At 39.8% G+C, this 22,753-nt stretch overlaps 1 protein-coding gene across 1 annotated transcript; it reads right to left on the bottom strand.

The window, feature by feature from the left end:
* Positions 1-4,278: 4,278 nt before the first annotated feature.
* Positions 4,279-7,742, bottom strand: asip1 (agouti signaling protein 1). The gene is made up of 3 exons (XM_088937368.1): positions 7,349-7,742; positions 5,974-6,029; positions 4,279-4,455 (listed from the first exon to the last, which is right to left on the bottom strand). Exons 1-3 carry the CDS (start codon positions 7,578-7,580, stop codon positions 4,282-4,284), a joined length of 462 nt encoding a protein of 153 aa, XP_088793494.1. The 5' UTR covers positions 7,581-7,742; the 3' UTR covers positions 4,279-4,281.
* Between the last annotated feature and the right edge of the window lie 15,011 nt (positions 7,743-22,753).

Below are 22,753 nucleotides of genomic sequence, written 5' to 3'. Positions count from 1 at the left end.
AAGGTCAGGCTAGTTCACTCATGTGGGCTGCAGGACTGCGCTCACGCGGTGGGGGGGGGTCAGCAGACACGGGCTCTCCTCGCGCTCTTCTCAGAGCAGGAGCAGACCCCCTGGCAGACGCACGCATGCTTGGGTCAGCGTGAGGGAGCAGGAGGCCGTTAAGCACAGTGCGTGGGGGGGGGCCCGTGAGGCGCGAAACCTGGCGAGTATCGGGCTGTTCCTCGAAGGCAGGCCACGCCTGGGCAGACACACAAAACTGTGCGCTCCGGCTTCCTGCTTCCCGCCCTGAACACGTTTTCTTCCGCCTTGCCAACCTGCGACACATGTGTGAAGCAGGAGAGAGGCTAGCGAAAGCCCCCTGTCACTAGCGCTGTCCTGGATCTGTTTTTACCAGAGAGGCCCTCAGCTGGGGAGCCCAAGATGAGCTGCTCGTTCGGAGTACAGGCTGTGCTTTGTGTGATCACACAGGCCCCCGGTGTGCTGGTCGGCATTGCTGATGCCCTGGGTTCACTCCCAGGCCTGGGGTGCTAGCTTGTGGAGTTTGTGTTTTCCTCGTGTTCACATGGGTTTCCTCCCTCACGCTGAGGACATACTGGTGGGTTCGTTAGCTTCTGGGAAAATTGGCCCTGGTGTGAGTGTGTGTCTGTGGCGGTGTGTGCCCAACCATGGACTGGCGTTCCTCCCAGGGAGTATCCTGCCTTGCCCCCATTGCTTGCTGGGATAGGCTACCCCAGAGGTAGAAGAAGCAATTGGATGGACTCTTGCCAGGAGAGTGATGGGTGATGGCACTGAGTGACACACCTCTTCTCCAATCACCTGTGAACTTCCAGTCCTCCAACGTGCTGCTGCACAGCTCCTGCTGTGACATGGGCTCACAGCGACGAGCAGGTCAGAGGAGCCCAGCAACCTTTCCTTATTCTGCCTGTCCAAAAATCAGCTGCTGTTGCCTGATACTGTTGGTATAGATTAAAAACGTATGAGCAATTCTTAGTTCTTCCTCCAACCTGCACATGACAAGGATTTGTAAATCAAGGGAGATGAGCTGAGTTTCATACGTTTCCATGTCCTCAGACCGGATTAATCCCGTGTGCAACTGATATCTCTCTTCAGAAACTGGAGCATTAAAAAAACATTTTTAATAAAACTCTCTTTACTGAGACATACAAATGGAGGAATATTTAAAAACATTTACATTTCACAGGTATTTCTTGGTAAAAAATACAATCTTAAATGAGATATACATAAAATATTTTGTAAAATACAGATAAACATTCTGCACATTTTGATACGTCTTGATACTTTGTAGCAGTAAATATTTAATAAATGATCTCAGGTACACACAGACACAAACGAAATGTAAACCAAATCTCTTATTACAAGCACAGGAGTTAAAAATACTCAGGAATGGTAGAGCTCCAATAGCACATACAGGATATAGAGAACAAAATAAAACCTCTGACGTACAACCCGATTTATTTTTAAACCTAAATGCTGAAAACACATAAAAGAGTTATCAAAAGTGCTGTTGAGAAATTTTATGTATTTCCAAGGTTATTCATCGGCAAATACAATTATATAGCTTTTGGAAAAGATGGATTAGAAGCTATATTTTCTTAAAAGTGCACACAGCCATTGCTATCCTCCTCACATATCATGCTAATGTACACCACTTCTTTGCTTGTAAGAAGGGTCACGTTTCACTTCCAGGGGTTGGGACAGCCCTCGGAATGGACAGTGGGAACTACAGGAAGTGCATTTAAAACCAAGAATGTAAGGCACTTCTGTTCCCAAAGGGTTGTGGCCGTCCACCGTTGCGACTGAAGCAGTTACATCAGCTTCATTCAGGAAGCAGCTGGATAAGATCCTCAGAATGATGAACTACCACCTACCAAACGGTAGCTAGCTGAGCTGAATGACCTTCTCTCATTTATAACCTGTCCGAATTGTGGGTCTTCTGCTCAGTCTGAACTGTGCTGTTAAGCTACCAGATCAGAACACATTTTGGGGGAGTGTGGACAGGTTACGCGCTCCCTGTGCTGTACAGTGAGAAAGTCCCAACCCTGTTGTATTGCGGACTAGCTCTGAAGGCTCCTTTTCATCTTCTGCTTTGCCTCCGAATCCGGCAGAACTCGTATGGTATTGATTGCGTTCTAGGAAATAGGTTTATTGATCCAGCACAACAGTGACGTAGCTGCCTTGGAATGCATAGCTTTGAAGGATACCTCACTCGAGTGATCTGGTCAGGCCCCAGGCTGGGCTTGGTCAGTCCTGGGATGTCAGAACCTCAGAGAGAACCAGGTTGCTATTGCAGGTGGTGGTCTTTCCTTTTGGACTGAGATATCCTAACCAATTCCTAAATTCACGGTTCTGTCTGAGGTGCTATCCTCTAATTAGATGTTAAATCGTGGTCCTGACCAAGTTCTACTCTGGGCTTGAACTATCTGGTTTCCCTGAAGTTCCCCCTTAATTCACCCGGTGCAGCAGTTTCTCACTCCTCCCCCTGATCTGCTGGGCAGTGGGGCTGCTGGTGCAGAATGGCCGTGACTCTTTGGGATGAAAGGCACTGTGTACATGAAATGAAATGCAAAGCAGCAGTGAGGCAGCTCCTGCACCCCCAGAGTTGTGTGCCTGTGAACACACCTGGGGGAGTCTCAGTGTCTTACATGCCTGGTTGTTCAGTCTTTGAGAGCGCAGAAAGAGTAAACAATGGCGCCAAGCAGACAGCCCCCAGGGTGGAGAGACTAGTGATTTAGACTGCGGGACAGGAAAAGGAAACCAAGCGCAGTCTTAGTATGAAGCTGAAGGCAGAGCTCTGGTGTGAAATACTGAAGTGAGAGAACGGCACAAGTGTGGAGCCGGACGGGACACTGGGAGAAGAGCTGGGCTCACGGACAGGGACACCGAGCTCGGTGCTTCACTGCAGCTCTCTGCTCTCGGACAGGCTGGGGAAGTTGCGCGAGGCCGCAGGCGATGAGAGGTACAGGAGTCTCGGGGCGCTCGCTCCCTGCTCCTCCGAGACAGGGAAACGCCTTTCCCTACTCGAGACAGATCTGGTTAGTCATTGATTTTAGTGTTTGCCTTTTCACCTCTTTCCAAGTTTTTTATCTGGGATTTTTTTATTTTTGCGCTGTTTTTTTATATTTTATCTATTTACCCTGTAAAGTGACACCAGCAAACCAACGCAGGTCAGTGGGCAGAGGGCAGGGGGCCCGCCCAGGAGCAGGACCAGCCTGTCGGGGCAGAAGCCGTGGCTCGAGGCCCGGTGGGGTCAGCAGCCCCACAGCGGCCTGCGTGCTGGAGCTCTGCGTTCTCAACCCCTCTCCTCAACCGGGACGCTCATGGGATTGTGTCCTCGGGCGCGCTTTAATGAAGATGAGTGCGGATTCTGGTTTCATGCCCCCTCTCGGGGGTGTGCTTCAAGAGCCGGGGGTTACAGGACTGGCAGAATGGTCTCCGAGAGGCAGCGAGCCCTGCTCCTCTCACTGCAGACAGCCCAGCTCGTCGAAGGGGGAAATCAGTCTGAAAGCAGCAGATCTGCTTGTGAAGGTGCTGGTGTTTCTGTTGCTTTGTGACACCTGCTGTCTTCCTGATGGCGGTGCGTGGGCAGGTGAAGACGTACATCTGCGGTTGTAGGGCAGTGGAAGTTTCTCCTGAAGTCGGCTCTTGGCCTGTTTTCCTGCCCTCTGCAGTCCTTCAGGAGTCCTTCAGGAGCCGTCCGTCAGCAATAAGGCCGCTCTCCGAGGGTGAAAGGACAGGGGGGCTGACTGGGCCCTTGTGCTGCTCACGATTCCCACAGAATCAGGGAGCAGCTGGAGCAGACGAAGCCCAGCCCAGTGGGCCTCTTCGGAAGCAGCAGAGATCAAGCTCTTCCAGGAAACTGCTGCAGGGGATCTTCAGGTCAGTTAGCAATGAGTCAGAGGCCCGGCCTTTCGTTCTCAAGCTTTTTAAATGATTATGGGTATAACCTGTGTCTGTGTGGTGCTTCTAGCTGTTAGCATAAATGAGCTGTGGGCTGTTTTTAACAGGCCTCTGCCTACCTGCCATACAAACTTAAAGGACGTGTCTAAACCCCCTGTGTGGGTGTACGTGGGGGTCTGTGGGATTGGGGGACCTGCACAGAAACAGGGTGCACCCCGCAGGGCGGCTGTCTTGCCTCTGCTTTGCCATCTCGGTGCCACCTCCAGGCACAAGGAAGGACACGAGCCGGAGGGGGGTTCGCGGGATCACAGTTCTCTCCCACCCGCCCCAAGCCCCCCAACCCCGCCGCACACGCTCGGACCCTCAGCACTGCGGGTTGCCCATGCGGCAGTAGCAGACCGTCTTGAAGAGCCGGCAGTGGCAGAACGCGCAGGGGTCGCAGCAGGCGGCGCCGGGCAGGCGGCAGCTCCCCCACACCGGCACGCAGTTGGCGGGGGGCGGCGGCCGCGGCTTCTTGCTGCGGGACACCAGCCGGTTCTGTGGAGGAGACGACGGGATTACTACAGGGGGGACATTAACATTTATTAATAATACAATACGCACAGCAAGCGGCACACAACATCAACATACAACAGACAAGTTGAAATATTTACAAAGTATGCATCTTGACTTAAACAGAGAATCCCAGACCGATCCTATTTTTTTTCTCCCACTTCTGCACCGTCTTTATTATTAGAGTTGACTTTCCCCGGTTTTAACCATCCCCAGGAGACACTGCAGGGCCCTGGCCTAACCTGTCCCTCAGTCTCCAAGGCCGTCTGTCTTCCAGGACTCCTTGTTTCTTATTAAAATCGTGCGATTGTCTTTTTCTTTCACCAGCTCTCGTCCATCCATGCATCCATTGGTCCTTCCTCTCACTGCTTTTCCCAACGCGGCGGGCGAGCCGGAGCCTGTCCCGGGGAGCGGCAGGGCGTAAGGCGGGGTACACCCTGGGCGGGAAGCCAGTCCATCGCGGGGCAAACACACTTACACCAGGGCCGGTTCTCCCCAGACGCTAATTAAGTCACCTCGGGTTTGGACTGTGGGAGAAAACCTACGCGAACACGGGGGGGGCATACAGACTCCACGCAGACAGCACCCCAGATGTGCGGATGGGAACCCGGGGCCCCAGCGCAGCGAGGCAGCGATGCCGACCACTTCCGCCGGGGGCTTTCCAACTCTAGCCACGATAAAAGCTGCACAAACACGAAGAAACAAGACAGACCCCGAGTCTTGTAACGCATGCAGCCGGTGCTGGGCAGCCGGGCTGCGGGTTTGAACGAAAATTAATCCGGACACGAGAGACCTCGAGACGACATCCCACCCTGTGAATTCAAGACGTGGAATCGGTATCCTTTACTTAGAGCATTCCCACTCAAAACGTGCTGAAACAGCAGAGAAATGGCTCTATGCTGGTGTTTTTTTTTTAAGAAAAGGAAAAGGGTTCGCTTTCTGCCTATGACATTTATTTCAATTTTTCCCCCATGTTTTTGAAAAAAAAACCTTCGTAGCGTTCAATGAAATGTCAGGTTTAAGTGAAGGTCAACGGAGGTTCTTATTTGGTCAGATTCAAGTTCGGAGTCGTGTCTTGTCGGAAAATGTAACATTCAAGAAGCTGTTATGATTAGTATCGTCTCTTATTATTACAGTAAGTGGCGAAGCGGTTTCCCGTTATTCCGATCTGATCTGATCTGGACAGTTTCTACAGTTGCGGTCGAAGCGGGTCCTTTAGTCAATAATAAAGGTAATAAAGTAATGAAGGGTTTTGACAGCCTTCAGGATCATACGCGCTACACAAATACAACTGTTATTGTCTTCACCGCTATTGATAGTAGTAAAGTTATAATTTCTCCTGAGCTGGACAGCGCCCTGTCGGTCAGTACTGTACCGCATGTTCGCATGTGGCGTATTTTCCAGATGAAAACTGGAAGGGCACATTTTCTGCTCTCTTTATTATCACTGTTTGCCGCAGATCACGCCCGCCAGCAGAGTTCAAAGTGCAGGTAACGAACATACTTTCATTGTTATCTTTTCCGTCGCTTTTCTGTTGTTCTTCTTTGTTTTCGGAAGCTCTGAAAAAAACGAGAAGTTATTTTAAGGGAATAAGGTTATAACGCTTGTAATGCGAGCAAAACGTAACATCGCTAAACCCATTTGTGTGAACTATATGTGTGCGAGTATCACAGGAACTCTTTAATTTCTAAAGTGTCATCTAAATGGAACATCTGTTCTAAATCCTTCAATCCCGTTTGCTTCCCATGGAGAATTAAATACCTAATGGTTTTGAATATACTGTAGCTCTTACAGTCTTTACCATGAGAGGTATTCCTGCCACACTGCCCACAGATTCAAGGGTGTTAATTTGCACTGTACTACGAGTAAATATGCAAAATTAGCTTGGGTTAAAATCTTGCAGATGTTCTGTAGTTAAAGCACAGTCTGGGTAGCTGAGGAGGTCATTTGGCGCACACAGATCTCTTCTAAGAAAGTTGAATACGGAACGAGACACACAAACTGTTTTGCCAAAGATCAGAGGTTGGAACATCCATCCATCCATTCTCTAGCCCTTTCATTAAGTCAGGGTACACCCCGGGCAGGAGGCCAGTCCATGACAGAGCGGGGTACGCCCTGGACAGGAGGCCAGTCCATGACAGAGCAGACACACACTCGCACCAGGTTCAGTTTTCCGAGAAGCCGGTTAACCTACCAGGATGTCTGTGGACTGTGGGAGGAAACCAGAGCACCTGGAGGAAGCCCACATGAACACGGGGAGAACATACACTCTCCACACAGACAGCACCCCAGCTCTGGAATTGAACCCAGGGCTGCAGCACTGCGAGGGATGCTAACCACTGCCCCACCCTGCTGCCCAGGTTAGAGCATCAGAATATTTAACTCTTCAGTCCTGACTGATTCATTTCTACCATGCCGGCTCATTTTCTGTCCTATTGTGATGAAGTCTGACGTGTTGGGGCACAGCTCTACACAGCTTGCTGCAAATTGCTGAGGGCTACACAAGGAAGTAGAGCATTGCAGTTAGGCTCAGCTGTGGATCCAAATGAAAAGATTAATTATGGACTGTCGATATTTTACACTCTTACTGGGTGAGACCATGTATAATAGCATAATTTTTCTTAAAATCGCTTTTTAAAAAAAAAACAACTAATGTCCAGATTAAGTACCATGAAAAAAATAGTATAGAATGAAAAAAGCACTAAAATATTATTGTATCCATTAAAAGGCAGTTGGGATTCTGCAAAAACTTTATAACTTGACTGTATAAGCAGCCGCTCACACTCACACCCTCCCCACCCCCCCGGCACACACAATGAAGAAACAAAACCAACCCATGTTATCCCGAGATCGGGAATTCTGGATTCTGTCAACTGACCTACTATGACAACGGGTGGGACGTCGGGCTGGTTGTTCTCGCGGAGGCTAGGTGATGTCGAATCATTCGACTGTTCCATTACCATGTGCGCATAGGCCACAAGCAAGCCAGCAGAGCTGAACACAAAGCAGCAGAGCAATGTCATGGAGCTCATGTTAAAATGCAGAGGCCTGGAAACAAATAGCAGAAATAGGTTGTCTCCGAAACGCTCCAAAAGTGGTATTGGATACATCTGTCTTAATGTAGCATTTTGTTAATTACAGATATGACTATTTCCTTATATCTCATTCATTGCTACATTTAATAATTTCTATGCCTTGCACAGAGTTTGGGAGAAATATTTGAGCAACTAAGCCTCCTGATCCTGGAATAATACTTAAAAAACATTTAATGCAATCTGACAGAATTGGTTTCAAATGTGTTTACGCCCTTTGTTATCGAAAGTTGATTTTAGCACATAGAAAGGTTACATCCAAGATTTGTTGCATAAATAAATGTAGGTTCTTAAATTATTTGATCTTAATGAAAATGTTATTCCTTTACTTGTTTTATATTAATTTAACGTTAAAAATAAATCAAAGAGATAATAAATGTATTAATTGTTTTTTATGTTTTTTATTCTTATTGCTACTAATCCTGATATTTAGTATTGTAGTGGTCTTTTTCTATAGCAGCTTTCTCATTGAAAAGGCCTTTTGGAGTCTCATCAGGACTTGCTGTATATTGCTAAATGCAGGATAAAAGTAAAAAATGATTTATTAGTTATTTCTGCTTTTAACTCTAGTGACTTAAGCTAAAATAATATTCCATGAAAATAATCCCTAAGAAAAATGTATAGCAGAATACTGAAACAGATGAGTTCTCCATTTTATTTACACATATATATCCCCTTCTAAGACTATAACTGCTCTTTAAATGTTTTGAAAATATATTATTCCCAGCCACTGCAGTTTTTGAAGGATTAACATTGGTCCAGAAAGGATGTGTGTGTTGGATTTCTAAAGCAACGATTTATACAAAGTATCACTTTGTTTAAAAACTAGATGTTCTTGCGCAAGAAATGTTGATGCATACATTCTGTAACATCTAGACTGAGGCATGTATCATATCTTCCCATCTAGCCGCAGTGTTTTAGAATTCTGACAGTAAAAATGCACAAATCACTCATGTTTGTTTACCACCAGAATATCAGATGTGCGATTCATCTGACAAGACAGCTGAGGAACAGATGCCATCCACTTTGATTTATTTTGAACATTTAACTGGGCGACTTTGATCTTTTATTTGCAGAGATGCATCAGGTTAGTCATCTATATCTAGGCTAAAGTACAACATTCTTGAATTACAATTTAAAACCTGAGCAAAAGTAACACATTTTAGTCAGTGTTGATTTAGGGATTTTATTTACTTTGTCTGAGTTGTAAAAATGCACACAAAACTATCATTTTTTTGTCTGAATTGGGAAAAAAGGTTTGCGTACTTCAAGATCTTGATAAAATGTAGCAGTTATTTTCCATTACATTTATTCGATATTCTCAAGAGTTTTAAAAAATTTAATCTTTGACTGGGGTTTCAGGATTCAGGAGAAATATTACGTGACATGTAAATAAATGTGGAAATTTCCCTAACATTCTAAAAAAGGGATACAGTTTAAAACAAATTGTTCCATCTGCATTTACTCTTGAAAGCAGAGATTGCTGGTTTTAATGAGAAAAAGAACTTCATCTATAACACAAAACAGCCACAAATGTGCCTGCTATGAACTATAAAGGTTTTGATTTTTACATCTAAAAAAAGTACTGGAGGTAGTGCAGAAGTGTTTGCAGCCAGCAGTGAACATTTTTTTAGTTTGATAATGCAGTTGATTCCCTTTCCAGACAGAAATGGACCCCAGACTTGTAGTCTATTGTGCTATAAGCACTGTACTGTATGTTTGTATTCCTCAGGAACAGAAAGCACTTAATGTAATATGAAATATTTGAGATTATTCTTGCAAAATAAAACAGCACAATAAAACTGTCATGTGAGGACAAATAGTTTCTGTGTTGCTTTGCAGCTCCCACACTGGCAGTGCTGACCACTCGAAGCATTCATACAGCATGTACAAACAAACCTAAAATATAGTGTATGTAGAACATATACAGTAGTTTCCTACATACATATATGGCATATATACGCTTTTATTGGTGATTGCTGTAATATTTTTAAAAATTTTACCATTTTAACTATGTATTTTGTAATATGATCAGTAGCAAAATTACATTTACAATGTAATTAGAATAAATACATATTATTTGTGCTTTATATTTTTTATTAATTTAATTCAATAATTTCTGTTGTAACTTTTACTTTACTGATGATGAATCAGCTAGAATAACTTTTCATTAATAGTACAGTAGCCTTGTCTGGTCATTGGATGTTTCATATTGCGGCATTATGCAGTGTATAAACTCGCATAATCTTTCTCACACAAAGAAGTCCTTCTTTATACAAGAATCTATGATATTAACATACCAGACACACTCGAGTCCTTTTAAGATAGATGCTGAAGATTCATTGTGAGATATTTAAACTTTAAAGAAAGAATATAATTTGTTATTGAAACACAATCAAAACATTCAGGCAAAGAGAACTTGATAATTAAGAAATATTACCAGTTTATTGGCTGATGGGGCTATAGAGCATAGATTAGTTTCTACAAAATAATAAACTTTGATTACATAAAAAAAACAATAAGAACTTAACACTGGTGATAGAAACTTGTTTAAAGTAAATGTTGCTTACTCGACATGGTACTTTCCAGATTATTCTTTTTGTATTTTTTATAATCCAGGCGGATATTTTCCTTAATATTCTCTACTTTATTCTGTTAAAAAGGGGGATTTATATATTTTTCAGACAGAGTTAACTGCTTTGCTGTGTACATTTGACAACAATCTGTTTATAATCGAGTACATATGTATCAGCTGAAGCATTATTGAAGATCTTTGGTAAAACCCCAAGGGATAAGATAATCTGCTTGAGATGTCAAAGAGGGTTCTGCAATAGCTGGTGATATAAATTTTCTGTCAGTCAGAAAAAAGTAGCGCTCTGAAGAAACATGCTTGGCAGGTTGAAGAGAAGTTGAAGTGGACCCTACTTACAGTACCAACGTAAAAAGCTTGTACACAAAAGACAGTACAGTATCTAAAACAATCTACATGTATTTAACAGCAAAATGTTTTCTGTGCTATACTTTTCTGTTGCTCGTCTTCATTGCAAAGCAAGACAATTCAAGTAAAGTGAAAGCTATGAGAGATTAACTTGCGATAAAGGACTTGTGATTTCTTTATTGGTTTCCTGAGAATGGATTTCTTTGTGTACAATTCACATAATTAGTTTAGTATTAACTAACATAATAGTATTATGTCCATACTTTCTGTGTTTAATTTATTTATGTTTTTCAGTGAGTCACAAAAATCCATTTAGTCATAGAATAGGCAGTTTTTATGTTTTTCCCTCCCCTCCCTCATTCACACATCTAGAAGTTATAATAATTCATTTTAATTATGAAAAAATAAAAATTTGTTCCATCTGTATAAGGCTGATTTTGTGTTCTGAGTAGTGTCAAAGAAATTGTAAATAAAAGTATATGTTGAATAAGCTCACCCGTAGTAAAATCTAGACATTACACACTGTAACACAGGTTATTGTTGAAAGTAATACTTGTGTGTGCTTGAACAATAGATCTTAAAAACCTTAAAAATGTGGTGGAAGCCATAAAAATAATCTTCCTATTTCAATGCCTGCGTACCAATCGTCCTGTTTAAAATGTTTGTAACTGTTTAAAACTGTTATAGCGCAGTAGTTTCCCAGGTTTCAGGAAATCACAAGGAAATACTGGGTAGACAGGGAAAGAAATGCTGAGTGGCTAATATCAAGCTGTGATTTCTTCCATACCTAATAATTACACTTATATGTCCTGAAAGAATTCATTATGATGAAAAATATTCATTATTGTGACACAGTTTCTAAAATGTGCACAGTAACGAGTAACTTGCTTCTAATTATAATATTCTAATATTATCAAGGACTTTTATTGCATGTATTTCTCTATAAGTCCAGTTTATATGTTTATTTTCATTGTTAAAACTGTACTTGACCATATAATGCGATCTGCACTAATGAGGTTATAGCGGTCGCTGTTTTAATGATTTTAAGCCATTCTGTGACAGGTCAAAGATTTACAGGAGTACTTCTGTTCGGTTTTAGGAATTCTGTCCCTGTTTTCAGTAAATGAGCCAATTTTGCATGAGAATACGAGACAGTGTTTGGCTAATGACTTCCCTTGTCTTTAGTCATTAAGTTCGGCTTCCTGCCTTAACAAAAGCCGCTCTATAAACAAGAACTCAAAAAGAAACCAAGAAAGATCAATCGTGATAATTTCATGCTGTGTTTTCTTAATTCTTCAACACATCCTCACTTTAAATAAATATTAAAAAACTGAAGGGGTAAATGCATTTTCTGGCACGTGGGTCAGACGCGAGGTGTACACCCAGCATCATGCACTTACAGTACATGACTATTAATGAGCATGACCAGTGTTTTCATTAGACTCTGTGTAACTGACAGGCTTTGAATTGTTTTCGTATTAATTTGTGGTCAACCCAAAAAATTGTTTTATTTTTCTTCTTTTTGCATTTGAGCCCTTTAACATTCATCTCGGCACACCGGACAATCTGCGGCAGCACCTTCGCCAGTGTAGTTTGCTGAGTTACAGTACATTTCCCACACCGCTGCTGTACTGTATGTAGCCAGAGCGGTAAGTGAAAAAACTGCAAGCATAGAAATGGACCAACTCCGTTGTTTTTGGGGATTCATATTGATTACATAAAGCTTAAAAAAAACCTTTAAAAGGATAACACAATGTTATTATAAACTTGAGGAAAACTCAGTTTTTCAAATATTTAGAACATACAATGTTATAGCATGACAGATCTATTTTAATGATAAAGTTTCACATGTTTCCCGTAGGATTTCTAAGCTGTGGTCAGAAAATGTGTTTTTTTTTTCCTTTTGTCACATTAAACATTTTTATGGGAGAGAGCGCATTGGCAATAATGGCATCGCTCAGTTAACAGTGTTGATTTAAGATGCAAAAAAAAGTTGATGATGAATAAAGTATAAATATGTTTTATTTATCTGTTTTAACAAAACATTTTTATACGTTCAATTAAGCACTTGAAAATATGTGAATTACAGAATCTTTATTTTCATTGCAAAATGATCAATTTGAACATGTGAGACTTCCGAAGGCTTGGACAGCTAAGGGTTATAGGACAAGATACAACTGAGAACTGAAGAAAAAATGCGAGAAATCAGAACTTTTTAAATGTACATAAATGCAACCTGAAGGCTTCTGTACTTTCTGCACGGCAGTATACTTTGTGTGGAAAAACAAATGTCTGTTTAGTGGGTGCCAACTAGATGCTTCTGACACATCTGTCCACACATCCATTTTCTAACTGCATCATCCAATTCAGGGCTGCACGTCTCACACATGATTTCAATTAAAATTGTTTTTTTTTCTTTAATTTTTAAATCAAGTAAGATGAGCGTTTTTTTGTCTCCCATACACTGTGCTCCCATGCACTGGAAAAAAAATTCATATGTAATATTACTATTTCTTGGTAAACGACATATGTGCCTAGATTTATAAATCTCCTTTTACATTCAAATAATACACAGCTCCTCGTAGATTCTGATTTTAGTTATATTTACAGTACTTGCTCACTGTCTTTCACTGCTTATTGTATTGAATTACTCTGATATTATAAATCATACAACATTTAAATGCTCCCATTTCTTTCTAAATGAGAACACAATAAATTCACTTTGGCTTAAAACTGTAAAAAAAACATTTAAATGTATCCGGGAATTAACCATCATTACAGTTTGCTAAGTTACCCCGCCACAGAAAGCAATTGTTATTCTCCAGAAAACAATTTAACTTTAAAAACGATAAATACCCAGTAGTTACTCTGCATTGCTGATGGTGTCACGGAATTTGAAACACCTTGTGACTTTCCAAATCGTCCTTAAACTGGATTTCAATTGGTCAGCATAATCATTTCAGTGAAATAGTTTCAATCTCATAAAATATAATGTGCTACAAAACAATTATAAGAAAATAGTTCATAATGTTATGCTGAGAATATTATTACTGTATGTAATCTTTTGGAAGTTACAGTATATAGTTTCTAGTGACGGATTAACACCAAGCCACAATCGATTGATTTGGTCTGTGTTTCTTCTAATACAAATTCTTTTCTATGGAATACCATTTGAAGCATTATTCGGAAGAAAAAACAACAATCTTTGCAGATGAAAAACCTGAAATGAACAAGCGCTGCTGATGATGGTAGTTTATTTACCAGTTTCTTTATGAATGAAAAAGCCTTTCAGCCTTGGGTGTGAAGACACCCACATGTTGATGATTGGTTATATTAAACTGGATACTATGGCTATAAACGTTTATCTTTTGTGGAACTTTAATCATATAGGTCCTAAAAGTCGGTCCATTTCTGTTTGTGCACAGGAGACATGGTGGCATGCACTTTATCGTAAGCTTTTAGAAATCCCTTTCAAATAATGTTTAGTTTTGAAGGATTTTATATTTCCCTTGTGAATTACTGGCCAATGTTTGACCTCTGAGCCTAGCTTTGATATTTTTAAAAGAAACTGTTACCTTCTTTGACATAAAACACAAGTATAGTTTTGTGCCTTGTTGGTCCTGATTAACCCCGTAGCATTCCCCAGCTAATCCTTCTTTGATTTGTTTTACAATGAGAGAAAAAAGAAAAAAGTATATAAGGCTTAAGACATACCTTTCTTGTAGTCAACAGTTTATCAATATGGTCTTGCAATCTCTTTACTCCCTTGTTCTCAAGCTGCAAATTAGAGCCTTTTCGCCTGTTAAACGACAGAAAAAATAGGGCAAATCATGTAGTCGTGCATTTTTGAGAAGGAAAACCGAGACACGCAAGTGGGGGCGGTTCCACACATTTTACAAAAAAACCCTATAGGTTAGAGCAAAGGGTCAGTGTTTTTGGTAGTGATAATTATGAGAATGGGAAGTCTTTTCGTTTTTATCTGATTATTTAGAAAAGGTTCTGGAAAGTGTTTTAAGATCCTTTTAAAATCACAGAGCCTCCCCATTCCCCTATAAATCTCAGTGCTACCAACTGATTGGATACTAAAACAGAGTCTGGCCATTGTGGTCCATAGTCAGAGCTTTCAGGAATTAAAAACTGTACAGACTGGTCATTGTCATTGTAGAGGCCATTTTATGAATCATATCAGTCAGAACGCAATGCAATTGGTTATACAGTGTTTCCTTTATATTAGGAAGATCACTTTGAAAACATTTTCCTCCAGTCACAAACAATGATTCACCTTTCTTAATTGCCAGGGAATCTATTTTTTCAAATCAACTTTTGATTTAGAAATATAACTAAGCCTACAGTAGATCAAGGATATTTGGGTTGCAGCTACTTTTATAAGGGCTATGGTGGAGCCACAATTCTCACTGAATTTGCTCCTTAAAATCTTTACTTTTTGTGTATTTTGAAATCAGAATATATTTTGTCTCTGTTTTAATTTTAAACACATATTGTATTTAACAATTCTGTATCTTAAGTGACTGAGCTAAAAGTGAGGTACAGTAGTAGTACAATCCCATTGACATGCTAAGATCATATGTTAGAAGTTTCTGAGAATCCTGAAAATGCTTGCATTTATCCATTATTAATGTGGTTTTCAGCAGAAAGTTTCTCAGACCTTCCAAAAGAGAACTGGCCGTCCAGTCCACGTTCTCGGGAGTTTTGCACAGTCGTTTAATGTCTTTGCTTTGTATGTTGGCAGCATTGCTGGGTTTCTAATTTGTTTCAGTCACATTTGCTTTGTCCTCTTGTCTGTTGACTGCAAATATACTGGTGCCTTGATTATTGGTGGTTTCAGTTTGTCTTCAGTCATGTGCTGTTTAAAAAGTTTGTTTGTAATGCTTAAGAAACTTTTTTTTAAATTAAAATAATACCAAACAAAAGAAACACAGCATTGCTCTATATTTGCATGCTTTGTAGGCTGTATTCAGCCTGAGATGTTGTAGAGCTCAACCCAAGACCACTAATACATCAAATGTCCTTTCTAGGAGACATACAGCTGTAGCTGTAGCTGTCTTTGGCATGCATGGATAAATGATGTTCCTTTTAGTAGGACAGTTGTTTACATCTCTAAACATTGCAGCTCCGACAGTAGGTACTGTACTACTGTGTTGGAACAGACGAAGGTCTGTTTGCAAAGTCTGTTTTTAAGAACATTAGAAAGGTTACAAAGGAGAGTAGGACATTTGGCAGAGCCAGGCTTTTTGGTGGTTAGAAGTTAATTGATCCAAGGATCTCATCCATTCATTGTGGAGAGAAACCAGGATGCTGGCTTCAGCAACGTGTTTGGATAGATTGGGATTTCTATTACAGGGTTACCCTGGAAGATTGAGACTTTGTACAAATTTTGTGGTAGTGTCCTGTGATTTGATATGATTTACATTTTCAGTATTTGAATACTTACCGTGTATAAAATAAATATATATCATGTTTGTTTAACGGCAGATGATATATGTGATTTATGGTAGTCTAAAAACCTGTTCCCAACTCTGAGGTCAAGAGAGTTTTGTGTTATGTTGCTATCTTAATGCCACACAGGCAAGCTGCTTTCTTTGAATTCGGGTTATTTTGTCTTCTGCAGGAATTACATTTGATGGTTTTATGCCAAATTAAATTTCTTCGTTTTATTTCAACGTTGGTGGTCAATTTTGATTTTAGAATATACTGTAACACACGTTAAAGTTTGAACAAATTGGAAATTACACATTTTATAATTCCTCTGTTTTTTTAAAAGGTTAACAGGAAAACAGTAGTATTTTTTGTTATTTTCTAAGCATGAAAGCTAAGGATTTTGGTTTTCAAGTGGTAGGATACATTCGGTGGAGTTATGATGTATAAACACCAGAAAAGAAGTTAACGTGTTAGTTTAAAAAAAGTTATCACCATGTTTATACATTGACTTAACAATGATGGCTCAAAGGTCCCAGCTCTGTCAGGCAGAGTTTAGTGCTTGTCATTCATTTGACTGGATTGAATTATTTTGAGTTCACAAACTCCTAAACCATTTAGCCAAAAGTGAAGTGGTTTATTATTATTTTGTCGGTACATCTTCCCCTGAAAAAAAAGAAAAACATAATGGTTCATCAGGGACTGGGGCATTTTTGTGGTGTTTATCAAGGAGAAAGTCTGTTTATCTTAATGGATATTTAAACTGACACATTGGCAAGGATAAAAACTCAAAGAAGAGATCATTAAGGCATAAGAAATTCCAAACCTTGAATGTCTGCTGAGGGCTAAAATTCTTTAGTTAAGTGCTAACAAAAAGAGAGGGCTATAGAGAAGACTGTCAGGCCTGATGCAGCTGAAGAAGGGAGAGGTGAAAAGGCCACATCAGATTGCTTCATGCTGTGAAAAGTCCATGTGAAAATAATAGCAAATTTGCTTATTTTCTATCAGTCTCATTAAAAATCCATTCCCTGTTCTGGTAACAGCAATTCAGGATAAGGGTGATTCTCTCAGGTTCTGAAAAGCAAAGAAAAGCAAACGAGCTGGACAAAAAAAACTAAATAACCAATTCTGAACAAAAATAAGTAATCATTATTTTTAGAGTGATGTGATTAACTGGTATCAGCTGTGTATGTAACAGGGATCGTTTGATGTCACTGAAGGTGGGTGACTGTCCTGTGGCGGGGGGCTGAGCCTTTCAGCGCTGTGGAATTTTCCACACTTGGGGCATGGTGCTCTGTGGCTCTGAAACCAAAGCTGCCTGGGACTGGCCATCTTCCAGTCTCCAAAGGGGGAAATCTCCATTGTCACACATGCCAGGGTGAATGTGTTGATCTGGGCATGGGTCAAGGCTGGAGAAGGCAGTCCTCCAGATCAGCACAGTTTCTTAGGCTTAACTTTTAAAATACTGGAATATTAAGTGCTGGCACAACTATATTCAGCAGTAGGACCTGTCCATTCTCATCAAATGTTTCAAAATTTACTCTTGTTACTATGCAGTTTGCCTGAAAAAATTAAACTCTGAATCCTGAATTAAACCATCAGCATTAAAGAGCTTTCTAAGAGAGGCATACTTCAATTATTACAAAATTAGATTAGGGGTTTGTATATGTTATTTACAGTACCTTACGAAATATTTAAATAATGAAAAGGAGTATATCATAAACACAAATCATTTATATCAGAACCACAGAGTAAGAGATACATATAGGATATTTCTCAAAATAAATATTTAGTCAAACAAAATGCAGAAATAACAAAATCTTACAGATACTTCAAGCCCAGAAATGATTTCTTTCTAACACCACATGATTTACACATCGCCTGGTGTGAGGCTGTTGCTAGTTCTATAAATGGTGATGTATTTGAAACTGATCAGTACTTGCCAGGTTTTAAAGACCCAACTACCAAACTAAATTTTCCAGTGTTGGAATGCTGCACTGTTTGAATTACATATGCTGCTGTTGGTCATTCCTGCCAAGGAGTGAAAAGTTACAAACTTAAGGGACAAAAATGCACGAGAAAGCAAAAATTAATTTGAGTTTACATACATATCAAATCAAATATTTTACTATTTGTTAATAAGAAAATAAGAAGGGAAAACATAGAAGGCCAAAATACTAAATGTACTGGGAAGCAATGAAGCAGGAATGTAGAGTACCTTAAAGATCAGTTTAGGTGTTCTGAAAGTTGCAAAATGTCATTTAAGGAAGATTATTCTGACGCTGTAGATTAAGTTTTTGTTGTTGCAGCATTGTGTTCTCATCAATCTGAGGTGTAGAAACTATGTTTGATGGTGAAAGTTTTTTTTTCAATATGTTTTGTTAAATTCACAGAGTTCTTGTTCAATTTGACTGTTTTACCATGTAAACCAGGCTGATTAAGGATCATGAAGATTATGAAACAGGTATAGAAATGAAACAGCAGACACACAAGGTCCTGTTGCCATCTTCGTGTGAACCTCTAATATGAGAAAGAATAACAGCAGCCTATGGTATCACCTGGTAGGTCTCATTATAGTGTTCTTCATAAAATCATCTCTATTATTTCTCTATAAAGTCATAAAATCAATCTTCACCCACGATAGTAAAGTCAGGAAAGTCAGTAAAACTTTGTTGTACTTCATTGGCCAATTTTGTTTTCTCTTTTTTCCACTTCTTTTCCCTGACCAGAGACTTCAAAGAAATTCTATGGAATTTTAAATTGAAAACAAACCACTGTTGTGAAAGTAACAGTAGGGTAATAGATAGCAGGCAAGCTATAAGTTGTGAAATATGTTATTAATAAGTCAGCTCCAAGATGTATATTTATTTAGCTTTCTCATGTCAAAAGGAGCTGCTTTATGTAACAACCTTGAATTATCCAATTTGAACCCACACATTTGAGGTCGGTTTATCAAAAGGTCAAGGTTGTGTTGTTTTCTTTTAGTATTGTGTTTTAGACCCAGAAGCAAATGACTTTTTTTTTGCTCATATGGTAGGAACAATTTACTCCCATAAGACAACAGAAATATGACTTGATATCGGAACACTGTTGCAAACCTCTCAGTTTAGCTTGAAACTCACAGTAAGCACAAATGCGCCAATAAATAGCCTGCAAGACTTGACACGTTCTTCACCCATTCATAGTACCATTTATAATACTAAGAATTTTCTTTTAATTTTTACAAAAGCTGCAATGTCACACACTGATGCATCAGGATGCAGTTTCTAAATGTAGCCTAATCATAGCTGTGGGTGTCTACATCTTTACATAGAAGTGAAATAGAAGGGAACTGCTTCTGAGCTGCTGTTTATATTATTAAATATATATACATTATTATATGATATATTATATATATTATATGTGTCTATAAATCTTATACAAATGCAATCGTTACATTTAGAAAATGAAAAACGTGGATAACAAGGAAACATTTGTCTTGTCTGAATTCAGCCATTCACCTTGTGGCGGTTTTAGTCTTGGCATTTTAAAATTCTTTAGACGTTTTCTTTTCACTTGGAGCTATTAAAAAGGGTTTCGAAGTTAACGTTTTAGTTGGTCACTTTTTTATTGATAATGCATTTAATGTGTACGATCAAAATGAATCTGTAAGTTGACCCTAGTCTGTTTTTTATATAATTTTCCACAGAAAATAATAAGTAAATACAGTACAGTAGTCAACATAAATAATTTACCCTTCGATAATAAGTTTTCACAGACCAGCTTTATCAGTGACACTGAAAGCTGCATTTTAAACATCAGCAACAGAACAATGATGGGAAAACATGATCTTCATATTACTGTAAGATGCTGAGAAAGAAATATCTAATTGAGAACTTTTGCCTAGCATTTACCTAAGGACAATTCTGAACATTTACAAAAAGTGGGAAATATTTTTGTATTTCTATTTGGAGGTCTACATAACAATTTAAAAAATAATCATGATTCCTGTATACAAAATGATATAGCTTTCCCGAATCCCTGAAGCGGTCTGGTCCCAGATGTGCAGATGTACAGTATTGTGTGCTAGAGGAACATCTCTGTATTATGGGTATGAATATTAAATAGTCCTTGTTCAAGCACAATGCCATAGGAGACAGTTGTCTCACGACTTCTTATTCTGCCTTTTATATAAACTACAACTACAAACAAATGAAAAAGAAAGTCTTTTATATTATGCAGAGGTTTAAATGATTAAAAAGGCATTCGTTTCAGGACATTTTGTGCAAAAGTTTCTTTTGAGATAAAATTATGTTTAGAATGAAAGTATTATATCATGAACTAATCATTTCTTTTTTTAAAAATGAAGGTCTTTTTTTCCCCAATTGTGACTGCTGTCTTTGTCTTTATATGCATAACAAATGTGGAATGAAAAGTTGTACAACAGATCTGTCTCCTGTAGTGTTGTTTTTTAATTAAATAATATTCATAAATCTAGTTACAATTTAGAGGTCTTTGTAGTTAGTAATTAATTTTAAATTTTTGATGGGTATTTTAATCACTATTTATTGTTTGGGGATTTGTGGCTGATAGTCAATTGTAATTTGAAAAATGTGGATTGGGAAATTTATAGTGTGATGTAATTGTTGACAATTTAATATTACAGGTAATTTTAAACTCTGTTTACCAAAGAAAAACACATTCGGTCTAAAAGAGTAGAACAAATCTTTTTCTCAAGTCAAGTTTGGGCTCTGCCTGTGGTCTCTCTGGCGTCTTGAGGCTGTAGGGCTCCAGATTCATGAGGTGTCAGACTGCTCTCCTGCTTTGAACAGCTTGTAACAAGAGTCAAAGCGCTGGCAGATTCTGGCATTATAATACAAGCACTAAAATAATCAAAAGTGGTGCAAATAACGATATGCAAGACACATATATATTTAAATATACATTTGTATTGCTGAAGAACATTATTTTAAAGAATAAAGCCACACCTGAAGAAGGCTCCACGGCCGAAACGTTGTGTTCTCTTTCTTCTTTTTTTCAGCATGGAATAAACCTATTACTTGTTCCATTATTTTAAAGAATATCAGTATAGTACTTATCATGTTGTAATGCTTAGGAATGTTATTATTTCTTTTTCTGTTTTATTTTATTTGGAATTGAAAGAAAATTCCATCTTTATTTCAAAGAACAAATTTGAATAAACATTAAAATACATGTAGCTTGTCCAGTTATCTCTCAAGGGTTAAAATGTCTGGCTTCTGTTTCCTTTTCCTTCTCACTCTGAATAAATACTTCATTGTTTTAAATGGTGCTTTTTAACTCTACTATTTTATTTACAGTGATTAAAATACTTATGCTTATGCTGTTATCTAAATTAGTTAATTGTGTTTTTAACATCTGCTAATTTAAGGAACATTATTAAATCTTATTTTACAAATTGGTTCTCCAGCTGTGTAGGTTTGCCTTTAATCTCTCTCAGCATCTCTCACAGTAGAGGGTTGTGTTCCGTGATCGTCTTTTCTGCAGGACCCACGATGCCTGGTGAGGCTGTATCTGAGCCTGGAGCTTGTGTCGGGTGTCTGGACACACAGACAGCATGACTGTCTCAGGGAAGCTGATATCAAGTGATCGTGGGACTCCAGCTCAGCTCCTGGGGGGCCTAGCGTCTTCTTTTCTTTCTACCTGAGCTCTCAGATAACCGCATAATTAAAATGCTTCTAACTAGACTGCAAGGTGTTTCATACAGTAGCTAACTGTACCTTTAATGAAGTGAATTTTTAAAGTAATTAACTGTAAAATGCTAAAGAAAAATCCTATATATGTGTAACTGTCACGATCGTAAACCTCTCCTATTAGGGAGGCTCCAGCCCTTCCTAGTTCACCTCAGATTTCCTGCACCTGTCTCCGGTTCCAGCCCCCTTTCTACAAAAGCCAGACGCTCCCACCATTTCAGGCTCAGCTTTGGAAGATGGACACCCGGAAGCCCGCCTACCAGCGAGTCCAGGAGTGGCCCGATGGCATCTCGGCTTCACCACGGCGTCCTGACCATCTGGGTCCAGGGCTGGGAGCGCCTGGCCCCATAACCTGCTTTTATTCCCCCGGCCCCTTGCCAGATCCCGCTCCGGCTTTTAACTCCTGTCTTGTCTGTCAGGATGGACCACCCGGCTTTGGACATTTGCTTTCTCGGGATATTCTCACGGACCCCCTTCGGACTTGTTTGCCTCAACCACGGCCCCCCGAACACCAGCGCACCTTGGACACGCCCCTTGTACTTCTTCCAGCCCCGATCCCAGACTTTTTCCCCGTGCTAGTCTCGCTCCCCTCCGGAGTCTGCCGCCTGCACAGGGTCCTGAAAGACGCTTCGTGACAGTAACAAAGGAAATAGTTAGGCTAAAAGTTTAATTGACTGGTCTGTTTGCGACAGAAAACAGAAACAGTGAACTCTCCAGGAGCTTTTGAGAGTTTGAGACCCATGGCCTTCATGCATGTCTTTGCTTGTGAGAGGACAGTAATGCTAGTTCTTCTCTTTTAATAGCCATGGGTGGCTCTGCTAGGAGGTGGAGAGGGCTTAGTGTCTTTCAGCCTCAATATCTTTAGGCACAATTAGAATCAAGGTACGATGATAAATGGAGTGTATATATGTGTAGTGGGAAAGAGTAAGAGTGCTTTGTTTATGCCTAATTGAATTCTAAAACCCTTTTACTGTATTGAATTAGGTGCATCTAATGTTAAACAAACCAAATCAGTACACAAACTCAGATATGCAAATACTTTTGCAAGACTTTTGTTTGTTTAAAGCTGCAGAGCAAGCTTAAGAGGCCCATGACAATATCTTTAG

This window comes from Atractosteus spatula, chromosome 19 (assembly GCF_055471065.1).
Source record: "Atractosteus spatula isolate fAtrSpa1 chromosome 19, fAtrSpa1.hap1, whole genome shotgun sequence".
NCBI lineage: Eukaryota > Metazoa > Chordata > Actinopteri > Semionotiformes > Lepisosteidae > Atractosteus > Atractosteus spatula.
Note: the sequence above shows the minus strand (reverse complement) of the source record. Positions and strands in the feature narration are given on the sequence as shown.

What these genes read in the sequence shown, in the direction of transcription:
- asip1 (XM_088937368.1), bottom strand. Translation starts at nt 7,580, where the DNA reads ATGTATCCAATACCACTTTTGGAGCGTTTCGGAGACAACCTATTTCTG. An exon ending in CCCACCCGTTGTCATAGTAG is followed by an intron (nt 6,030 to 7,348) that starts GTCAGTTGACAG and finishes CGTTTTTTTCAG; the next exon opens with AGCTTCCGAAAACAAAGAAG. An exon ending in CGGAAAAGATAACAATGAAA is followed by an intron (nt 4,456 to 5,973) that starts GTATGTTCGTTA and finishes TCTCCTCCACAG; the next exon opens with AACCGGCTGGTGTCCCGCAG.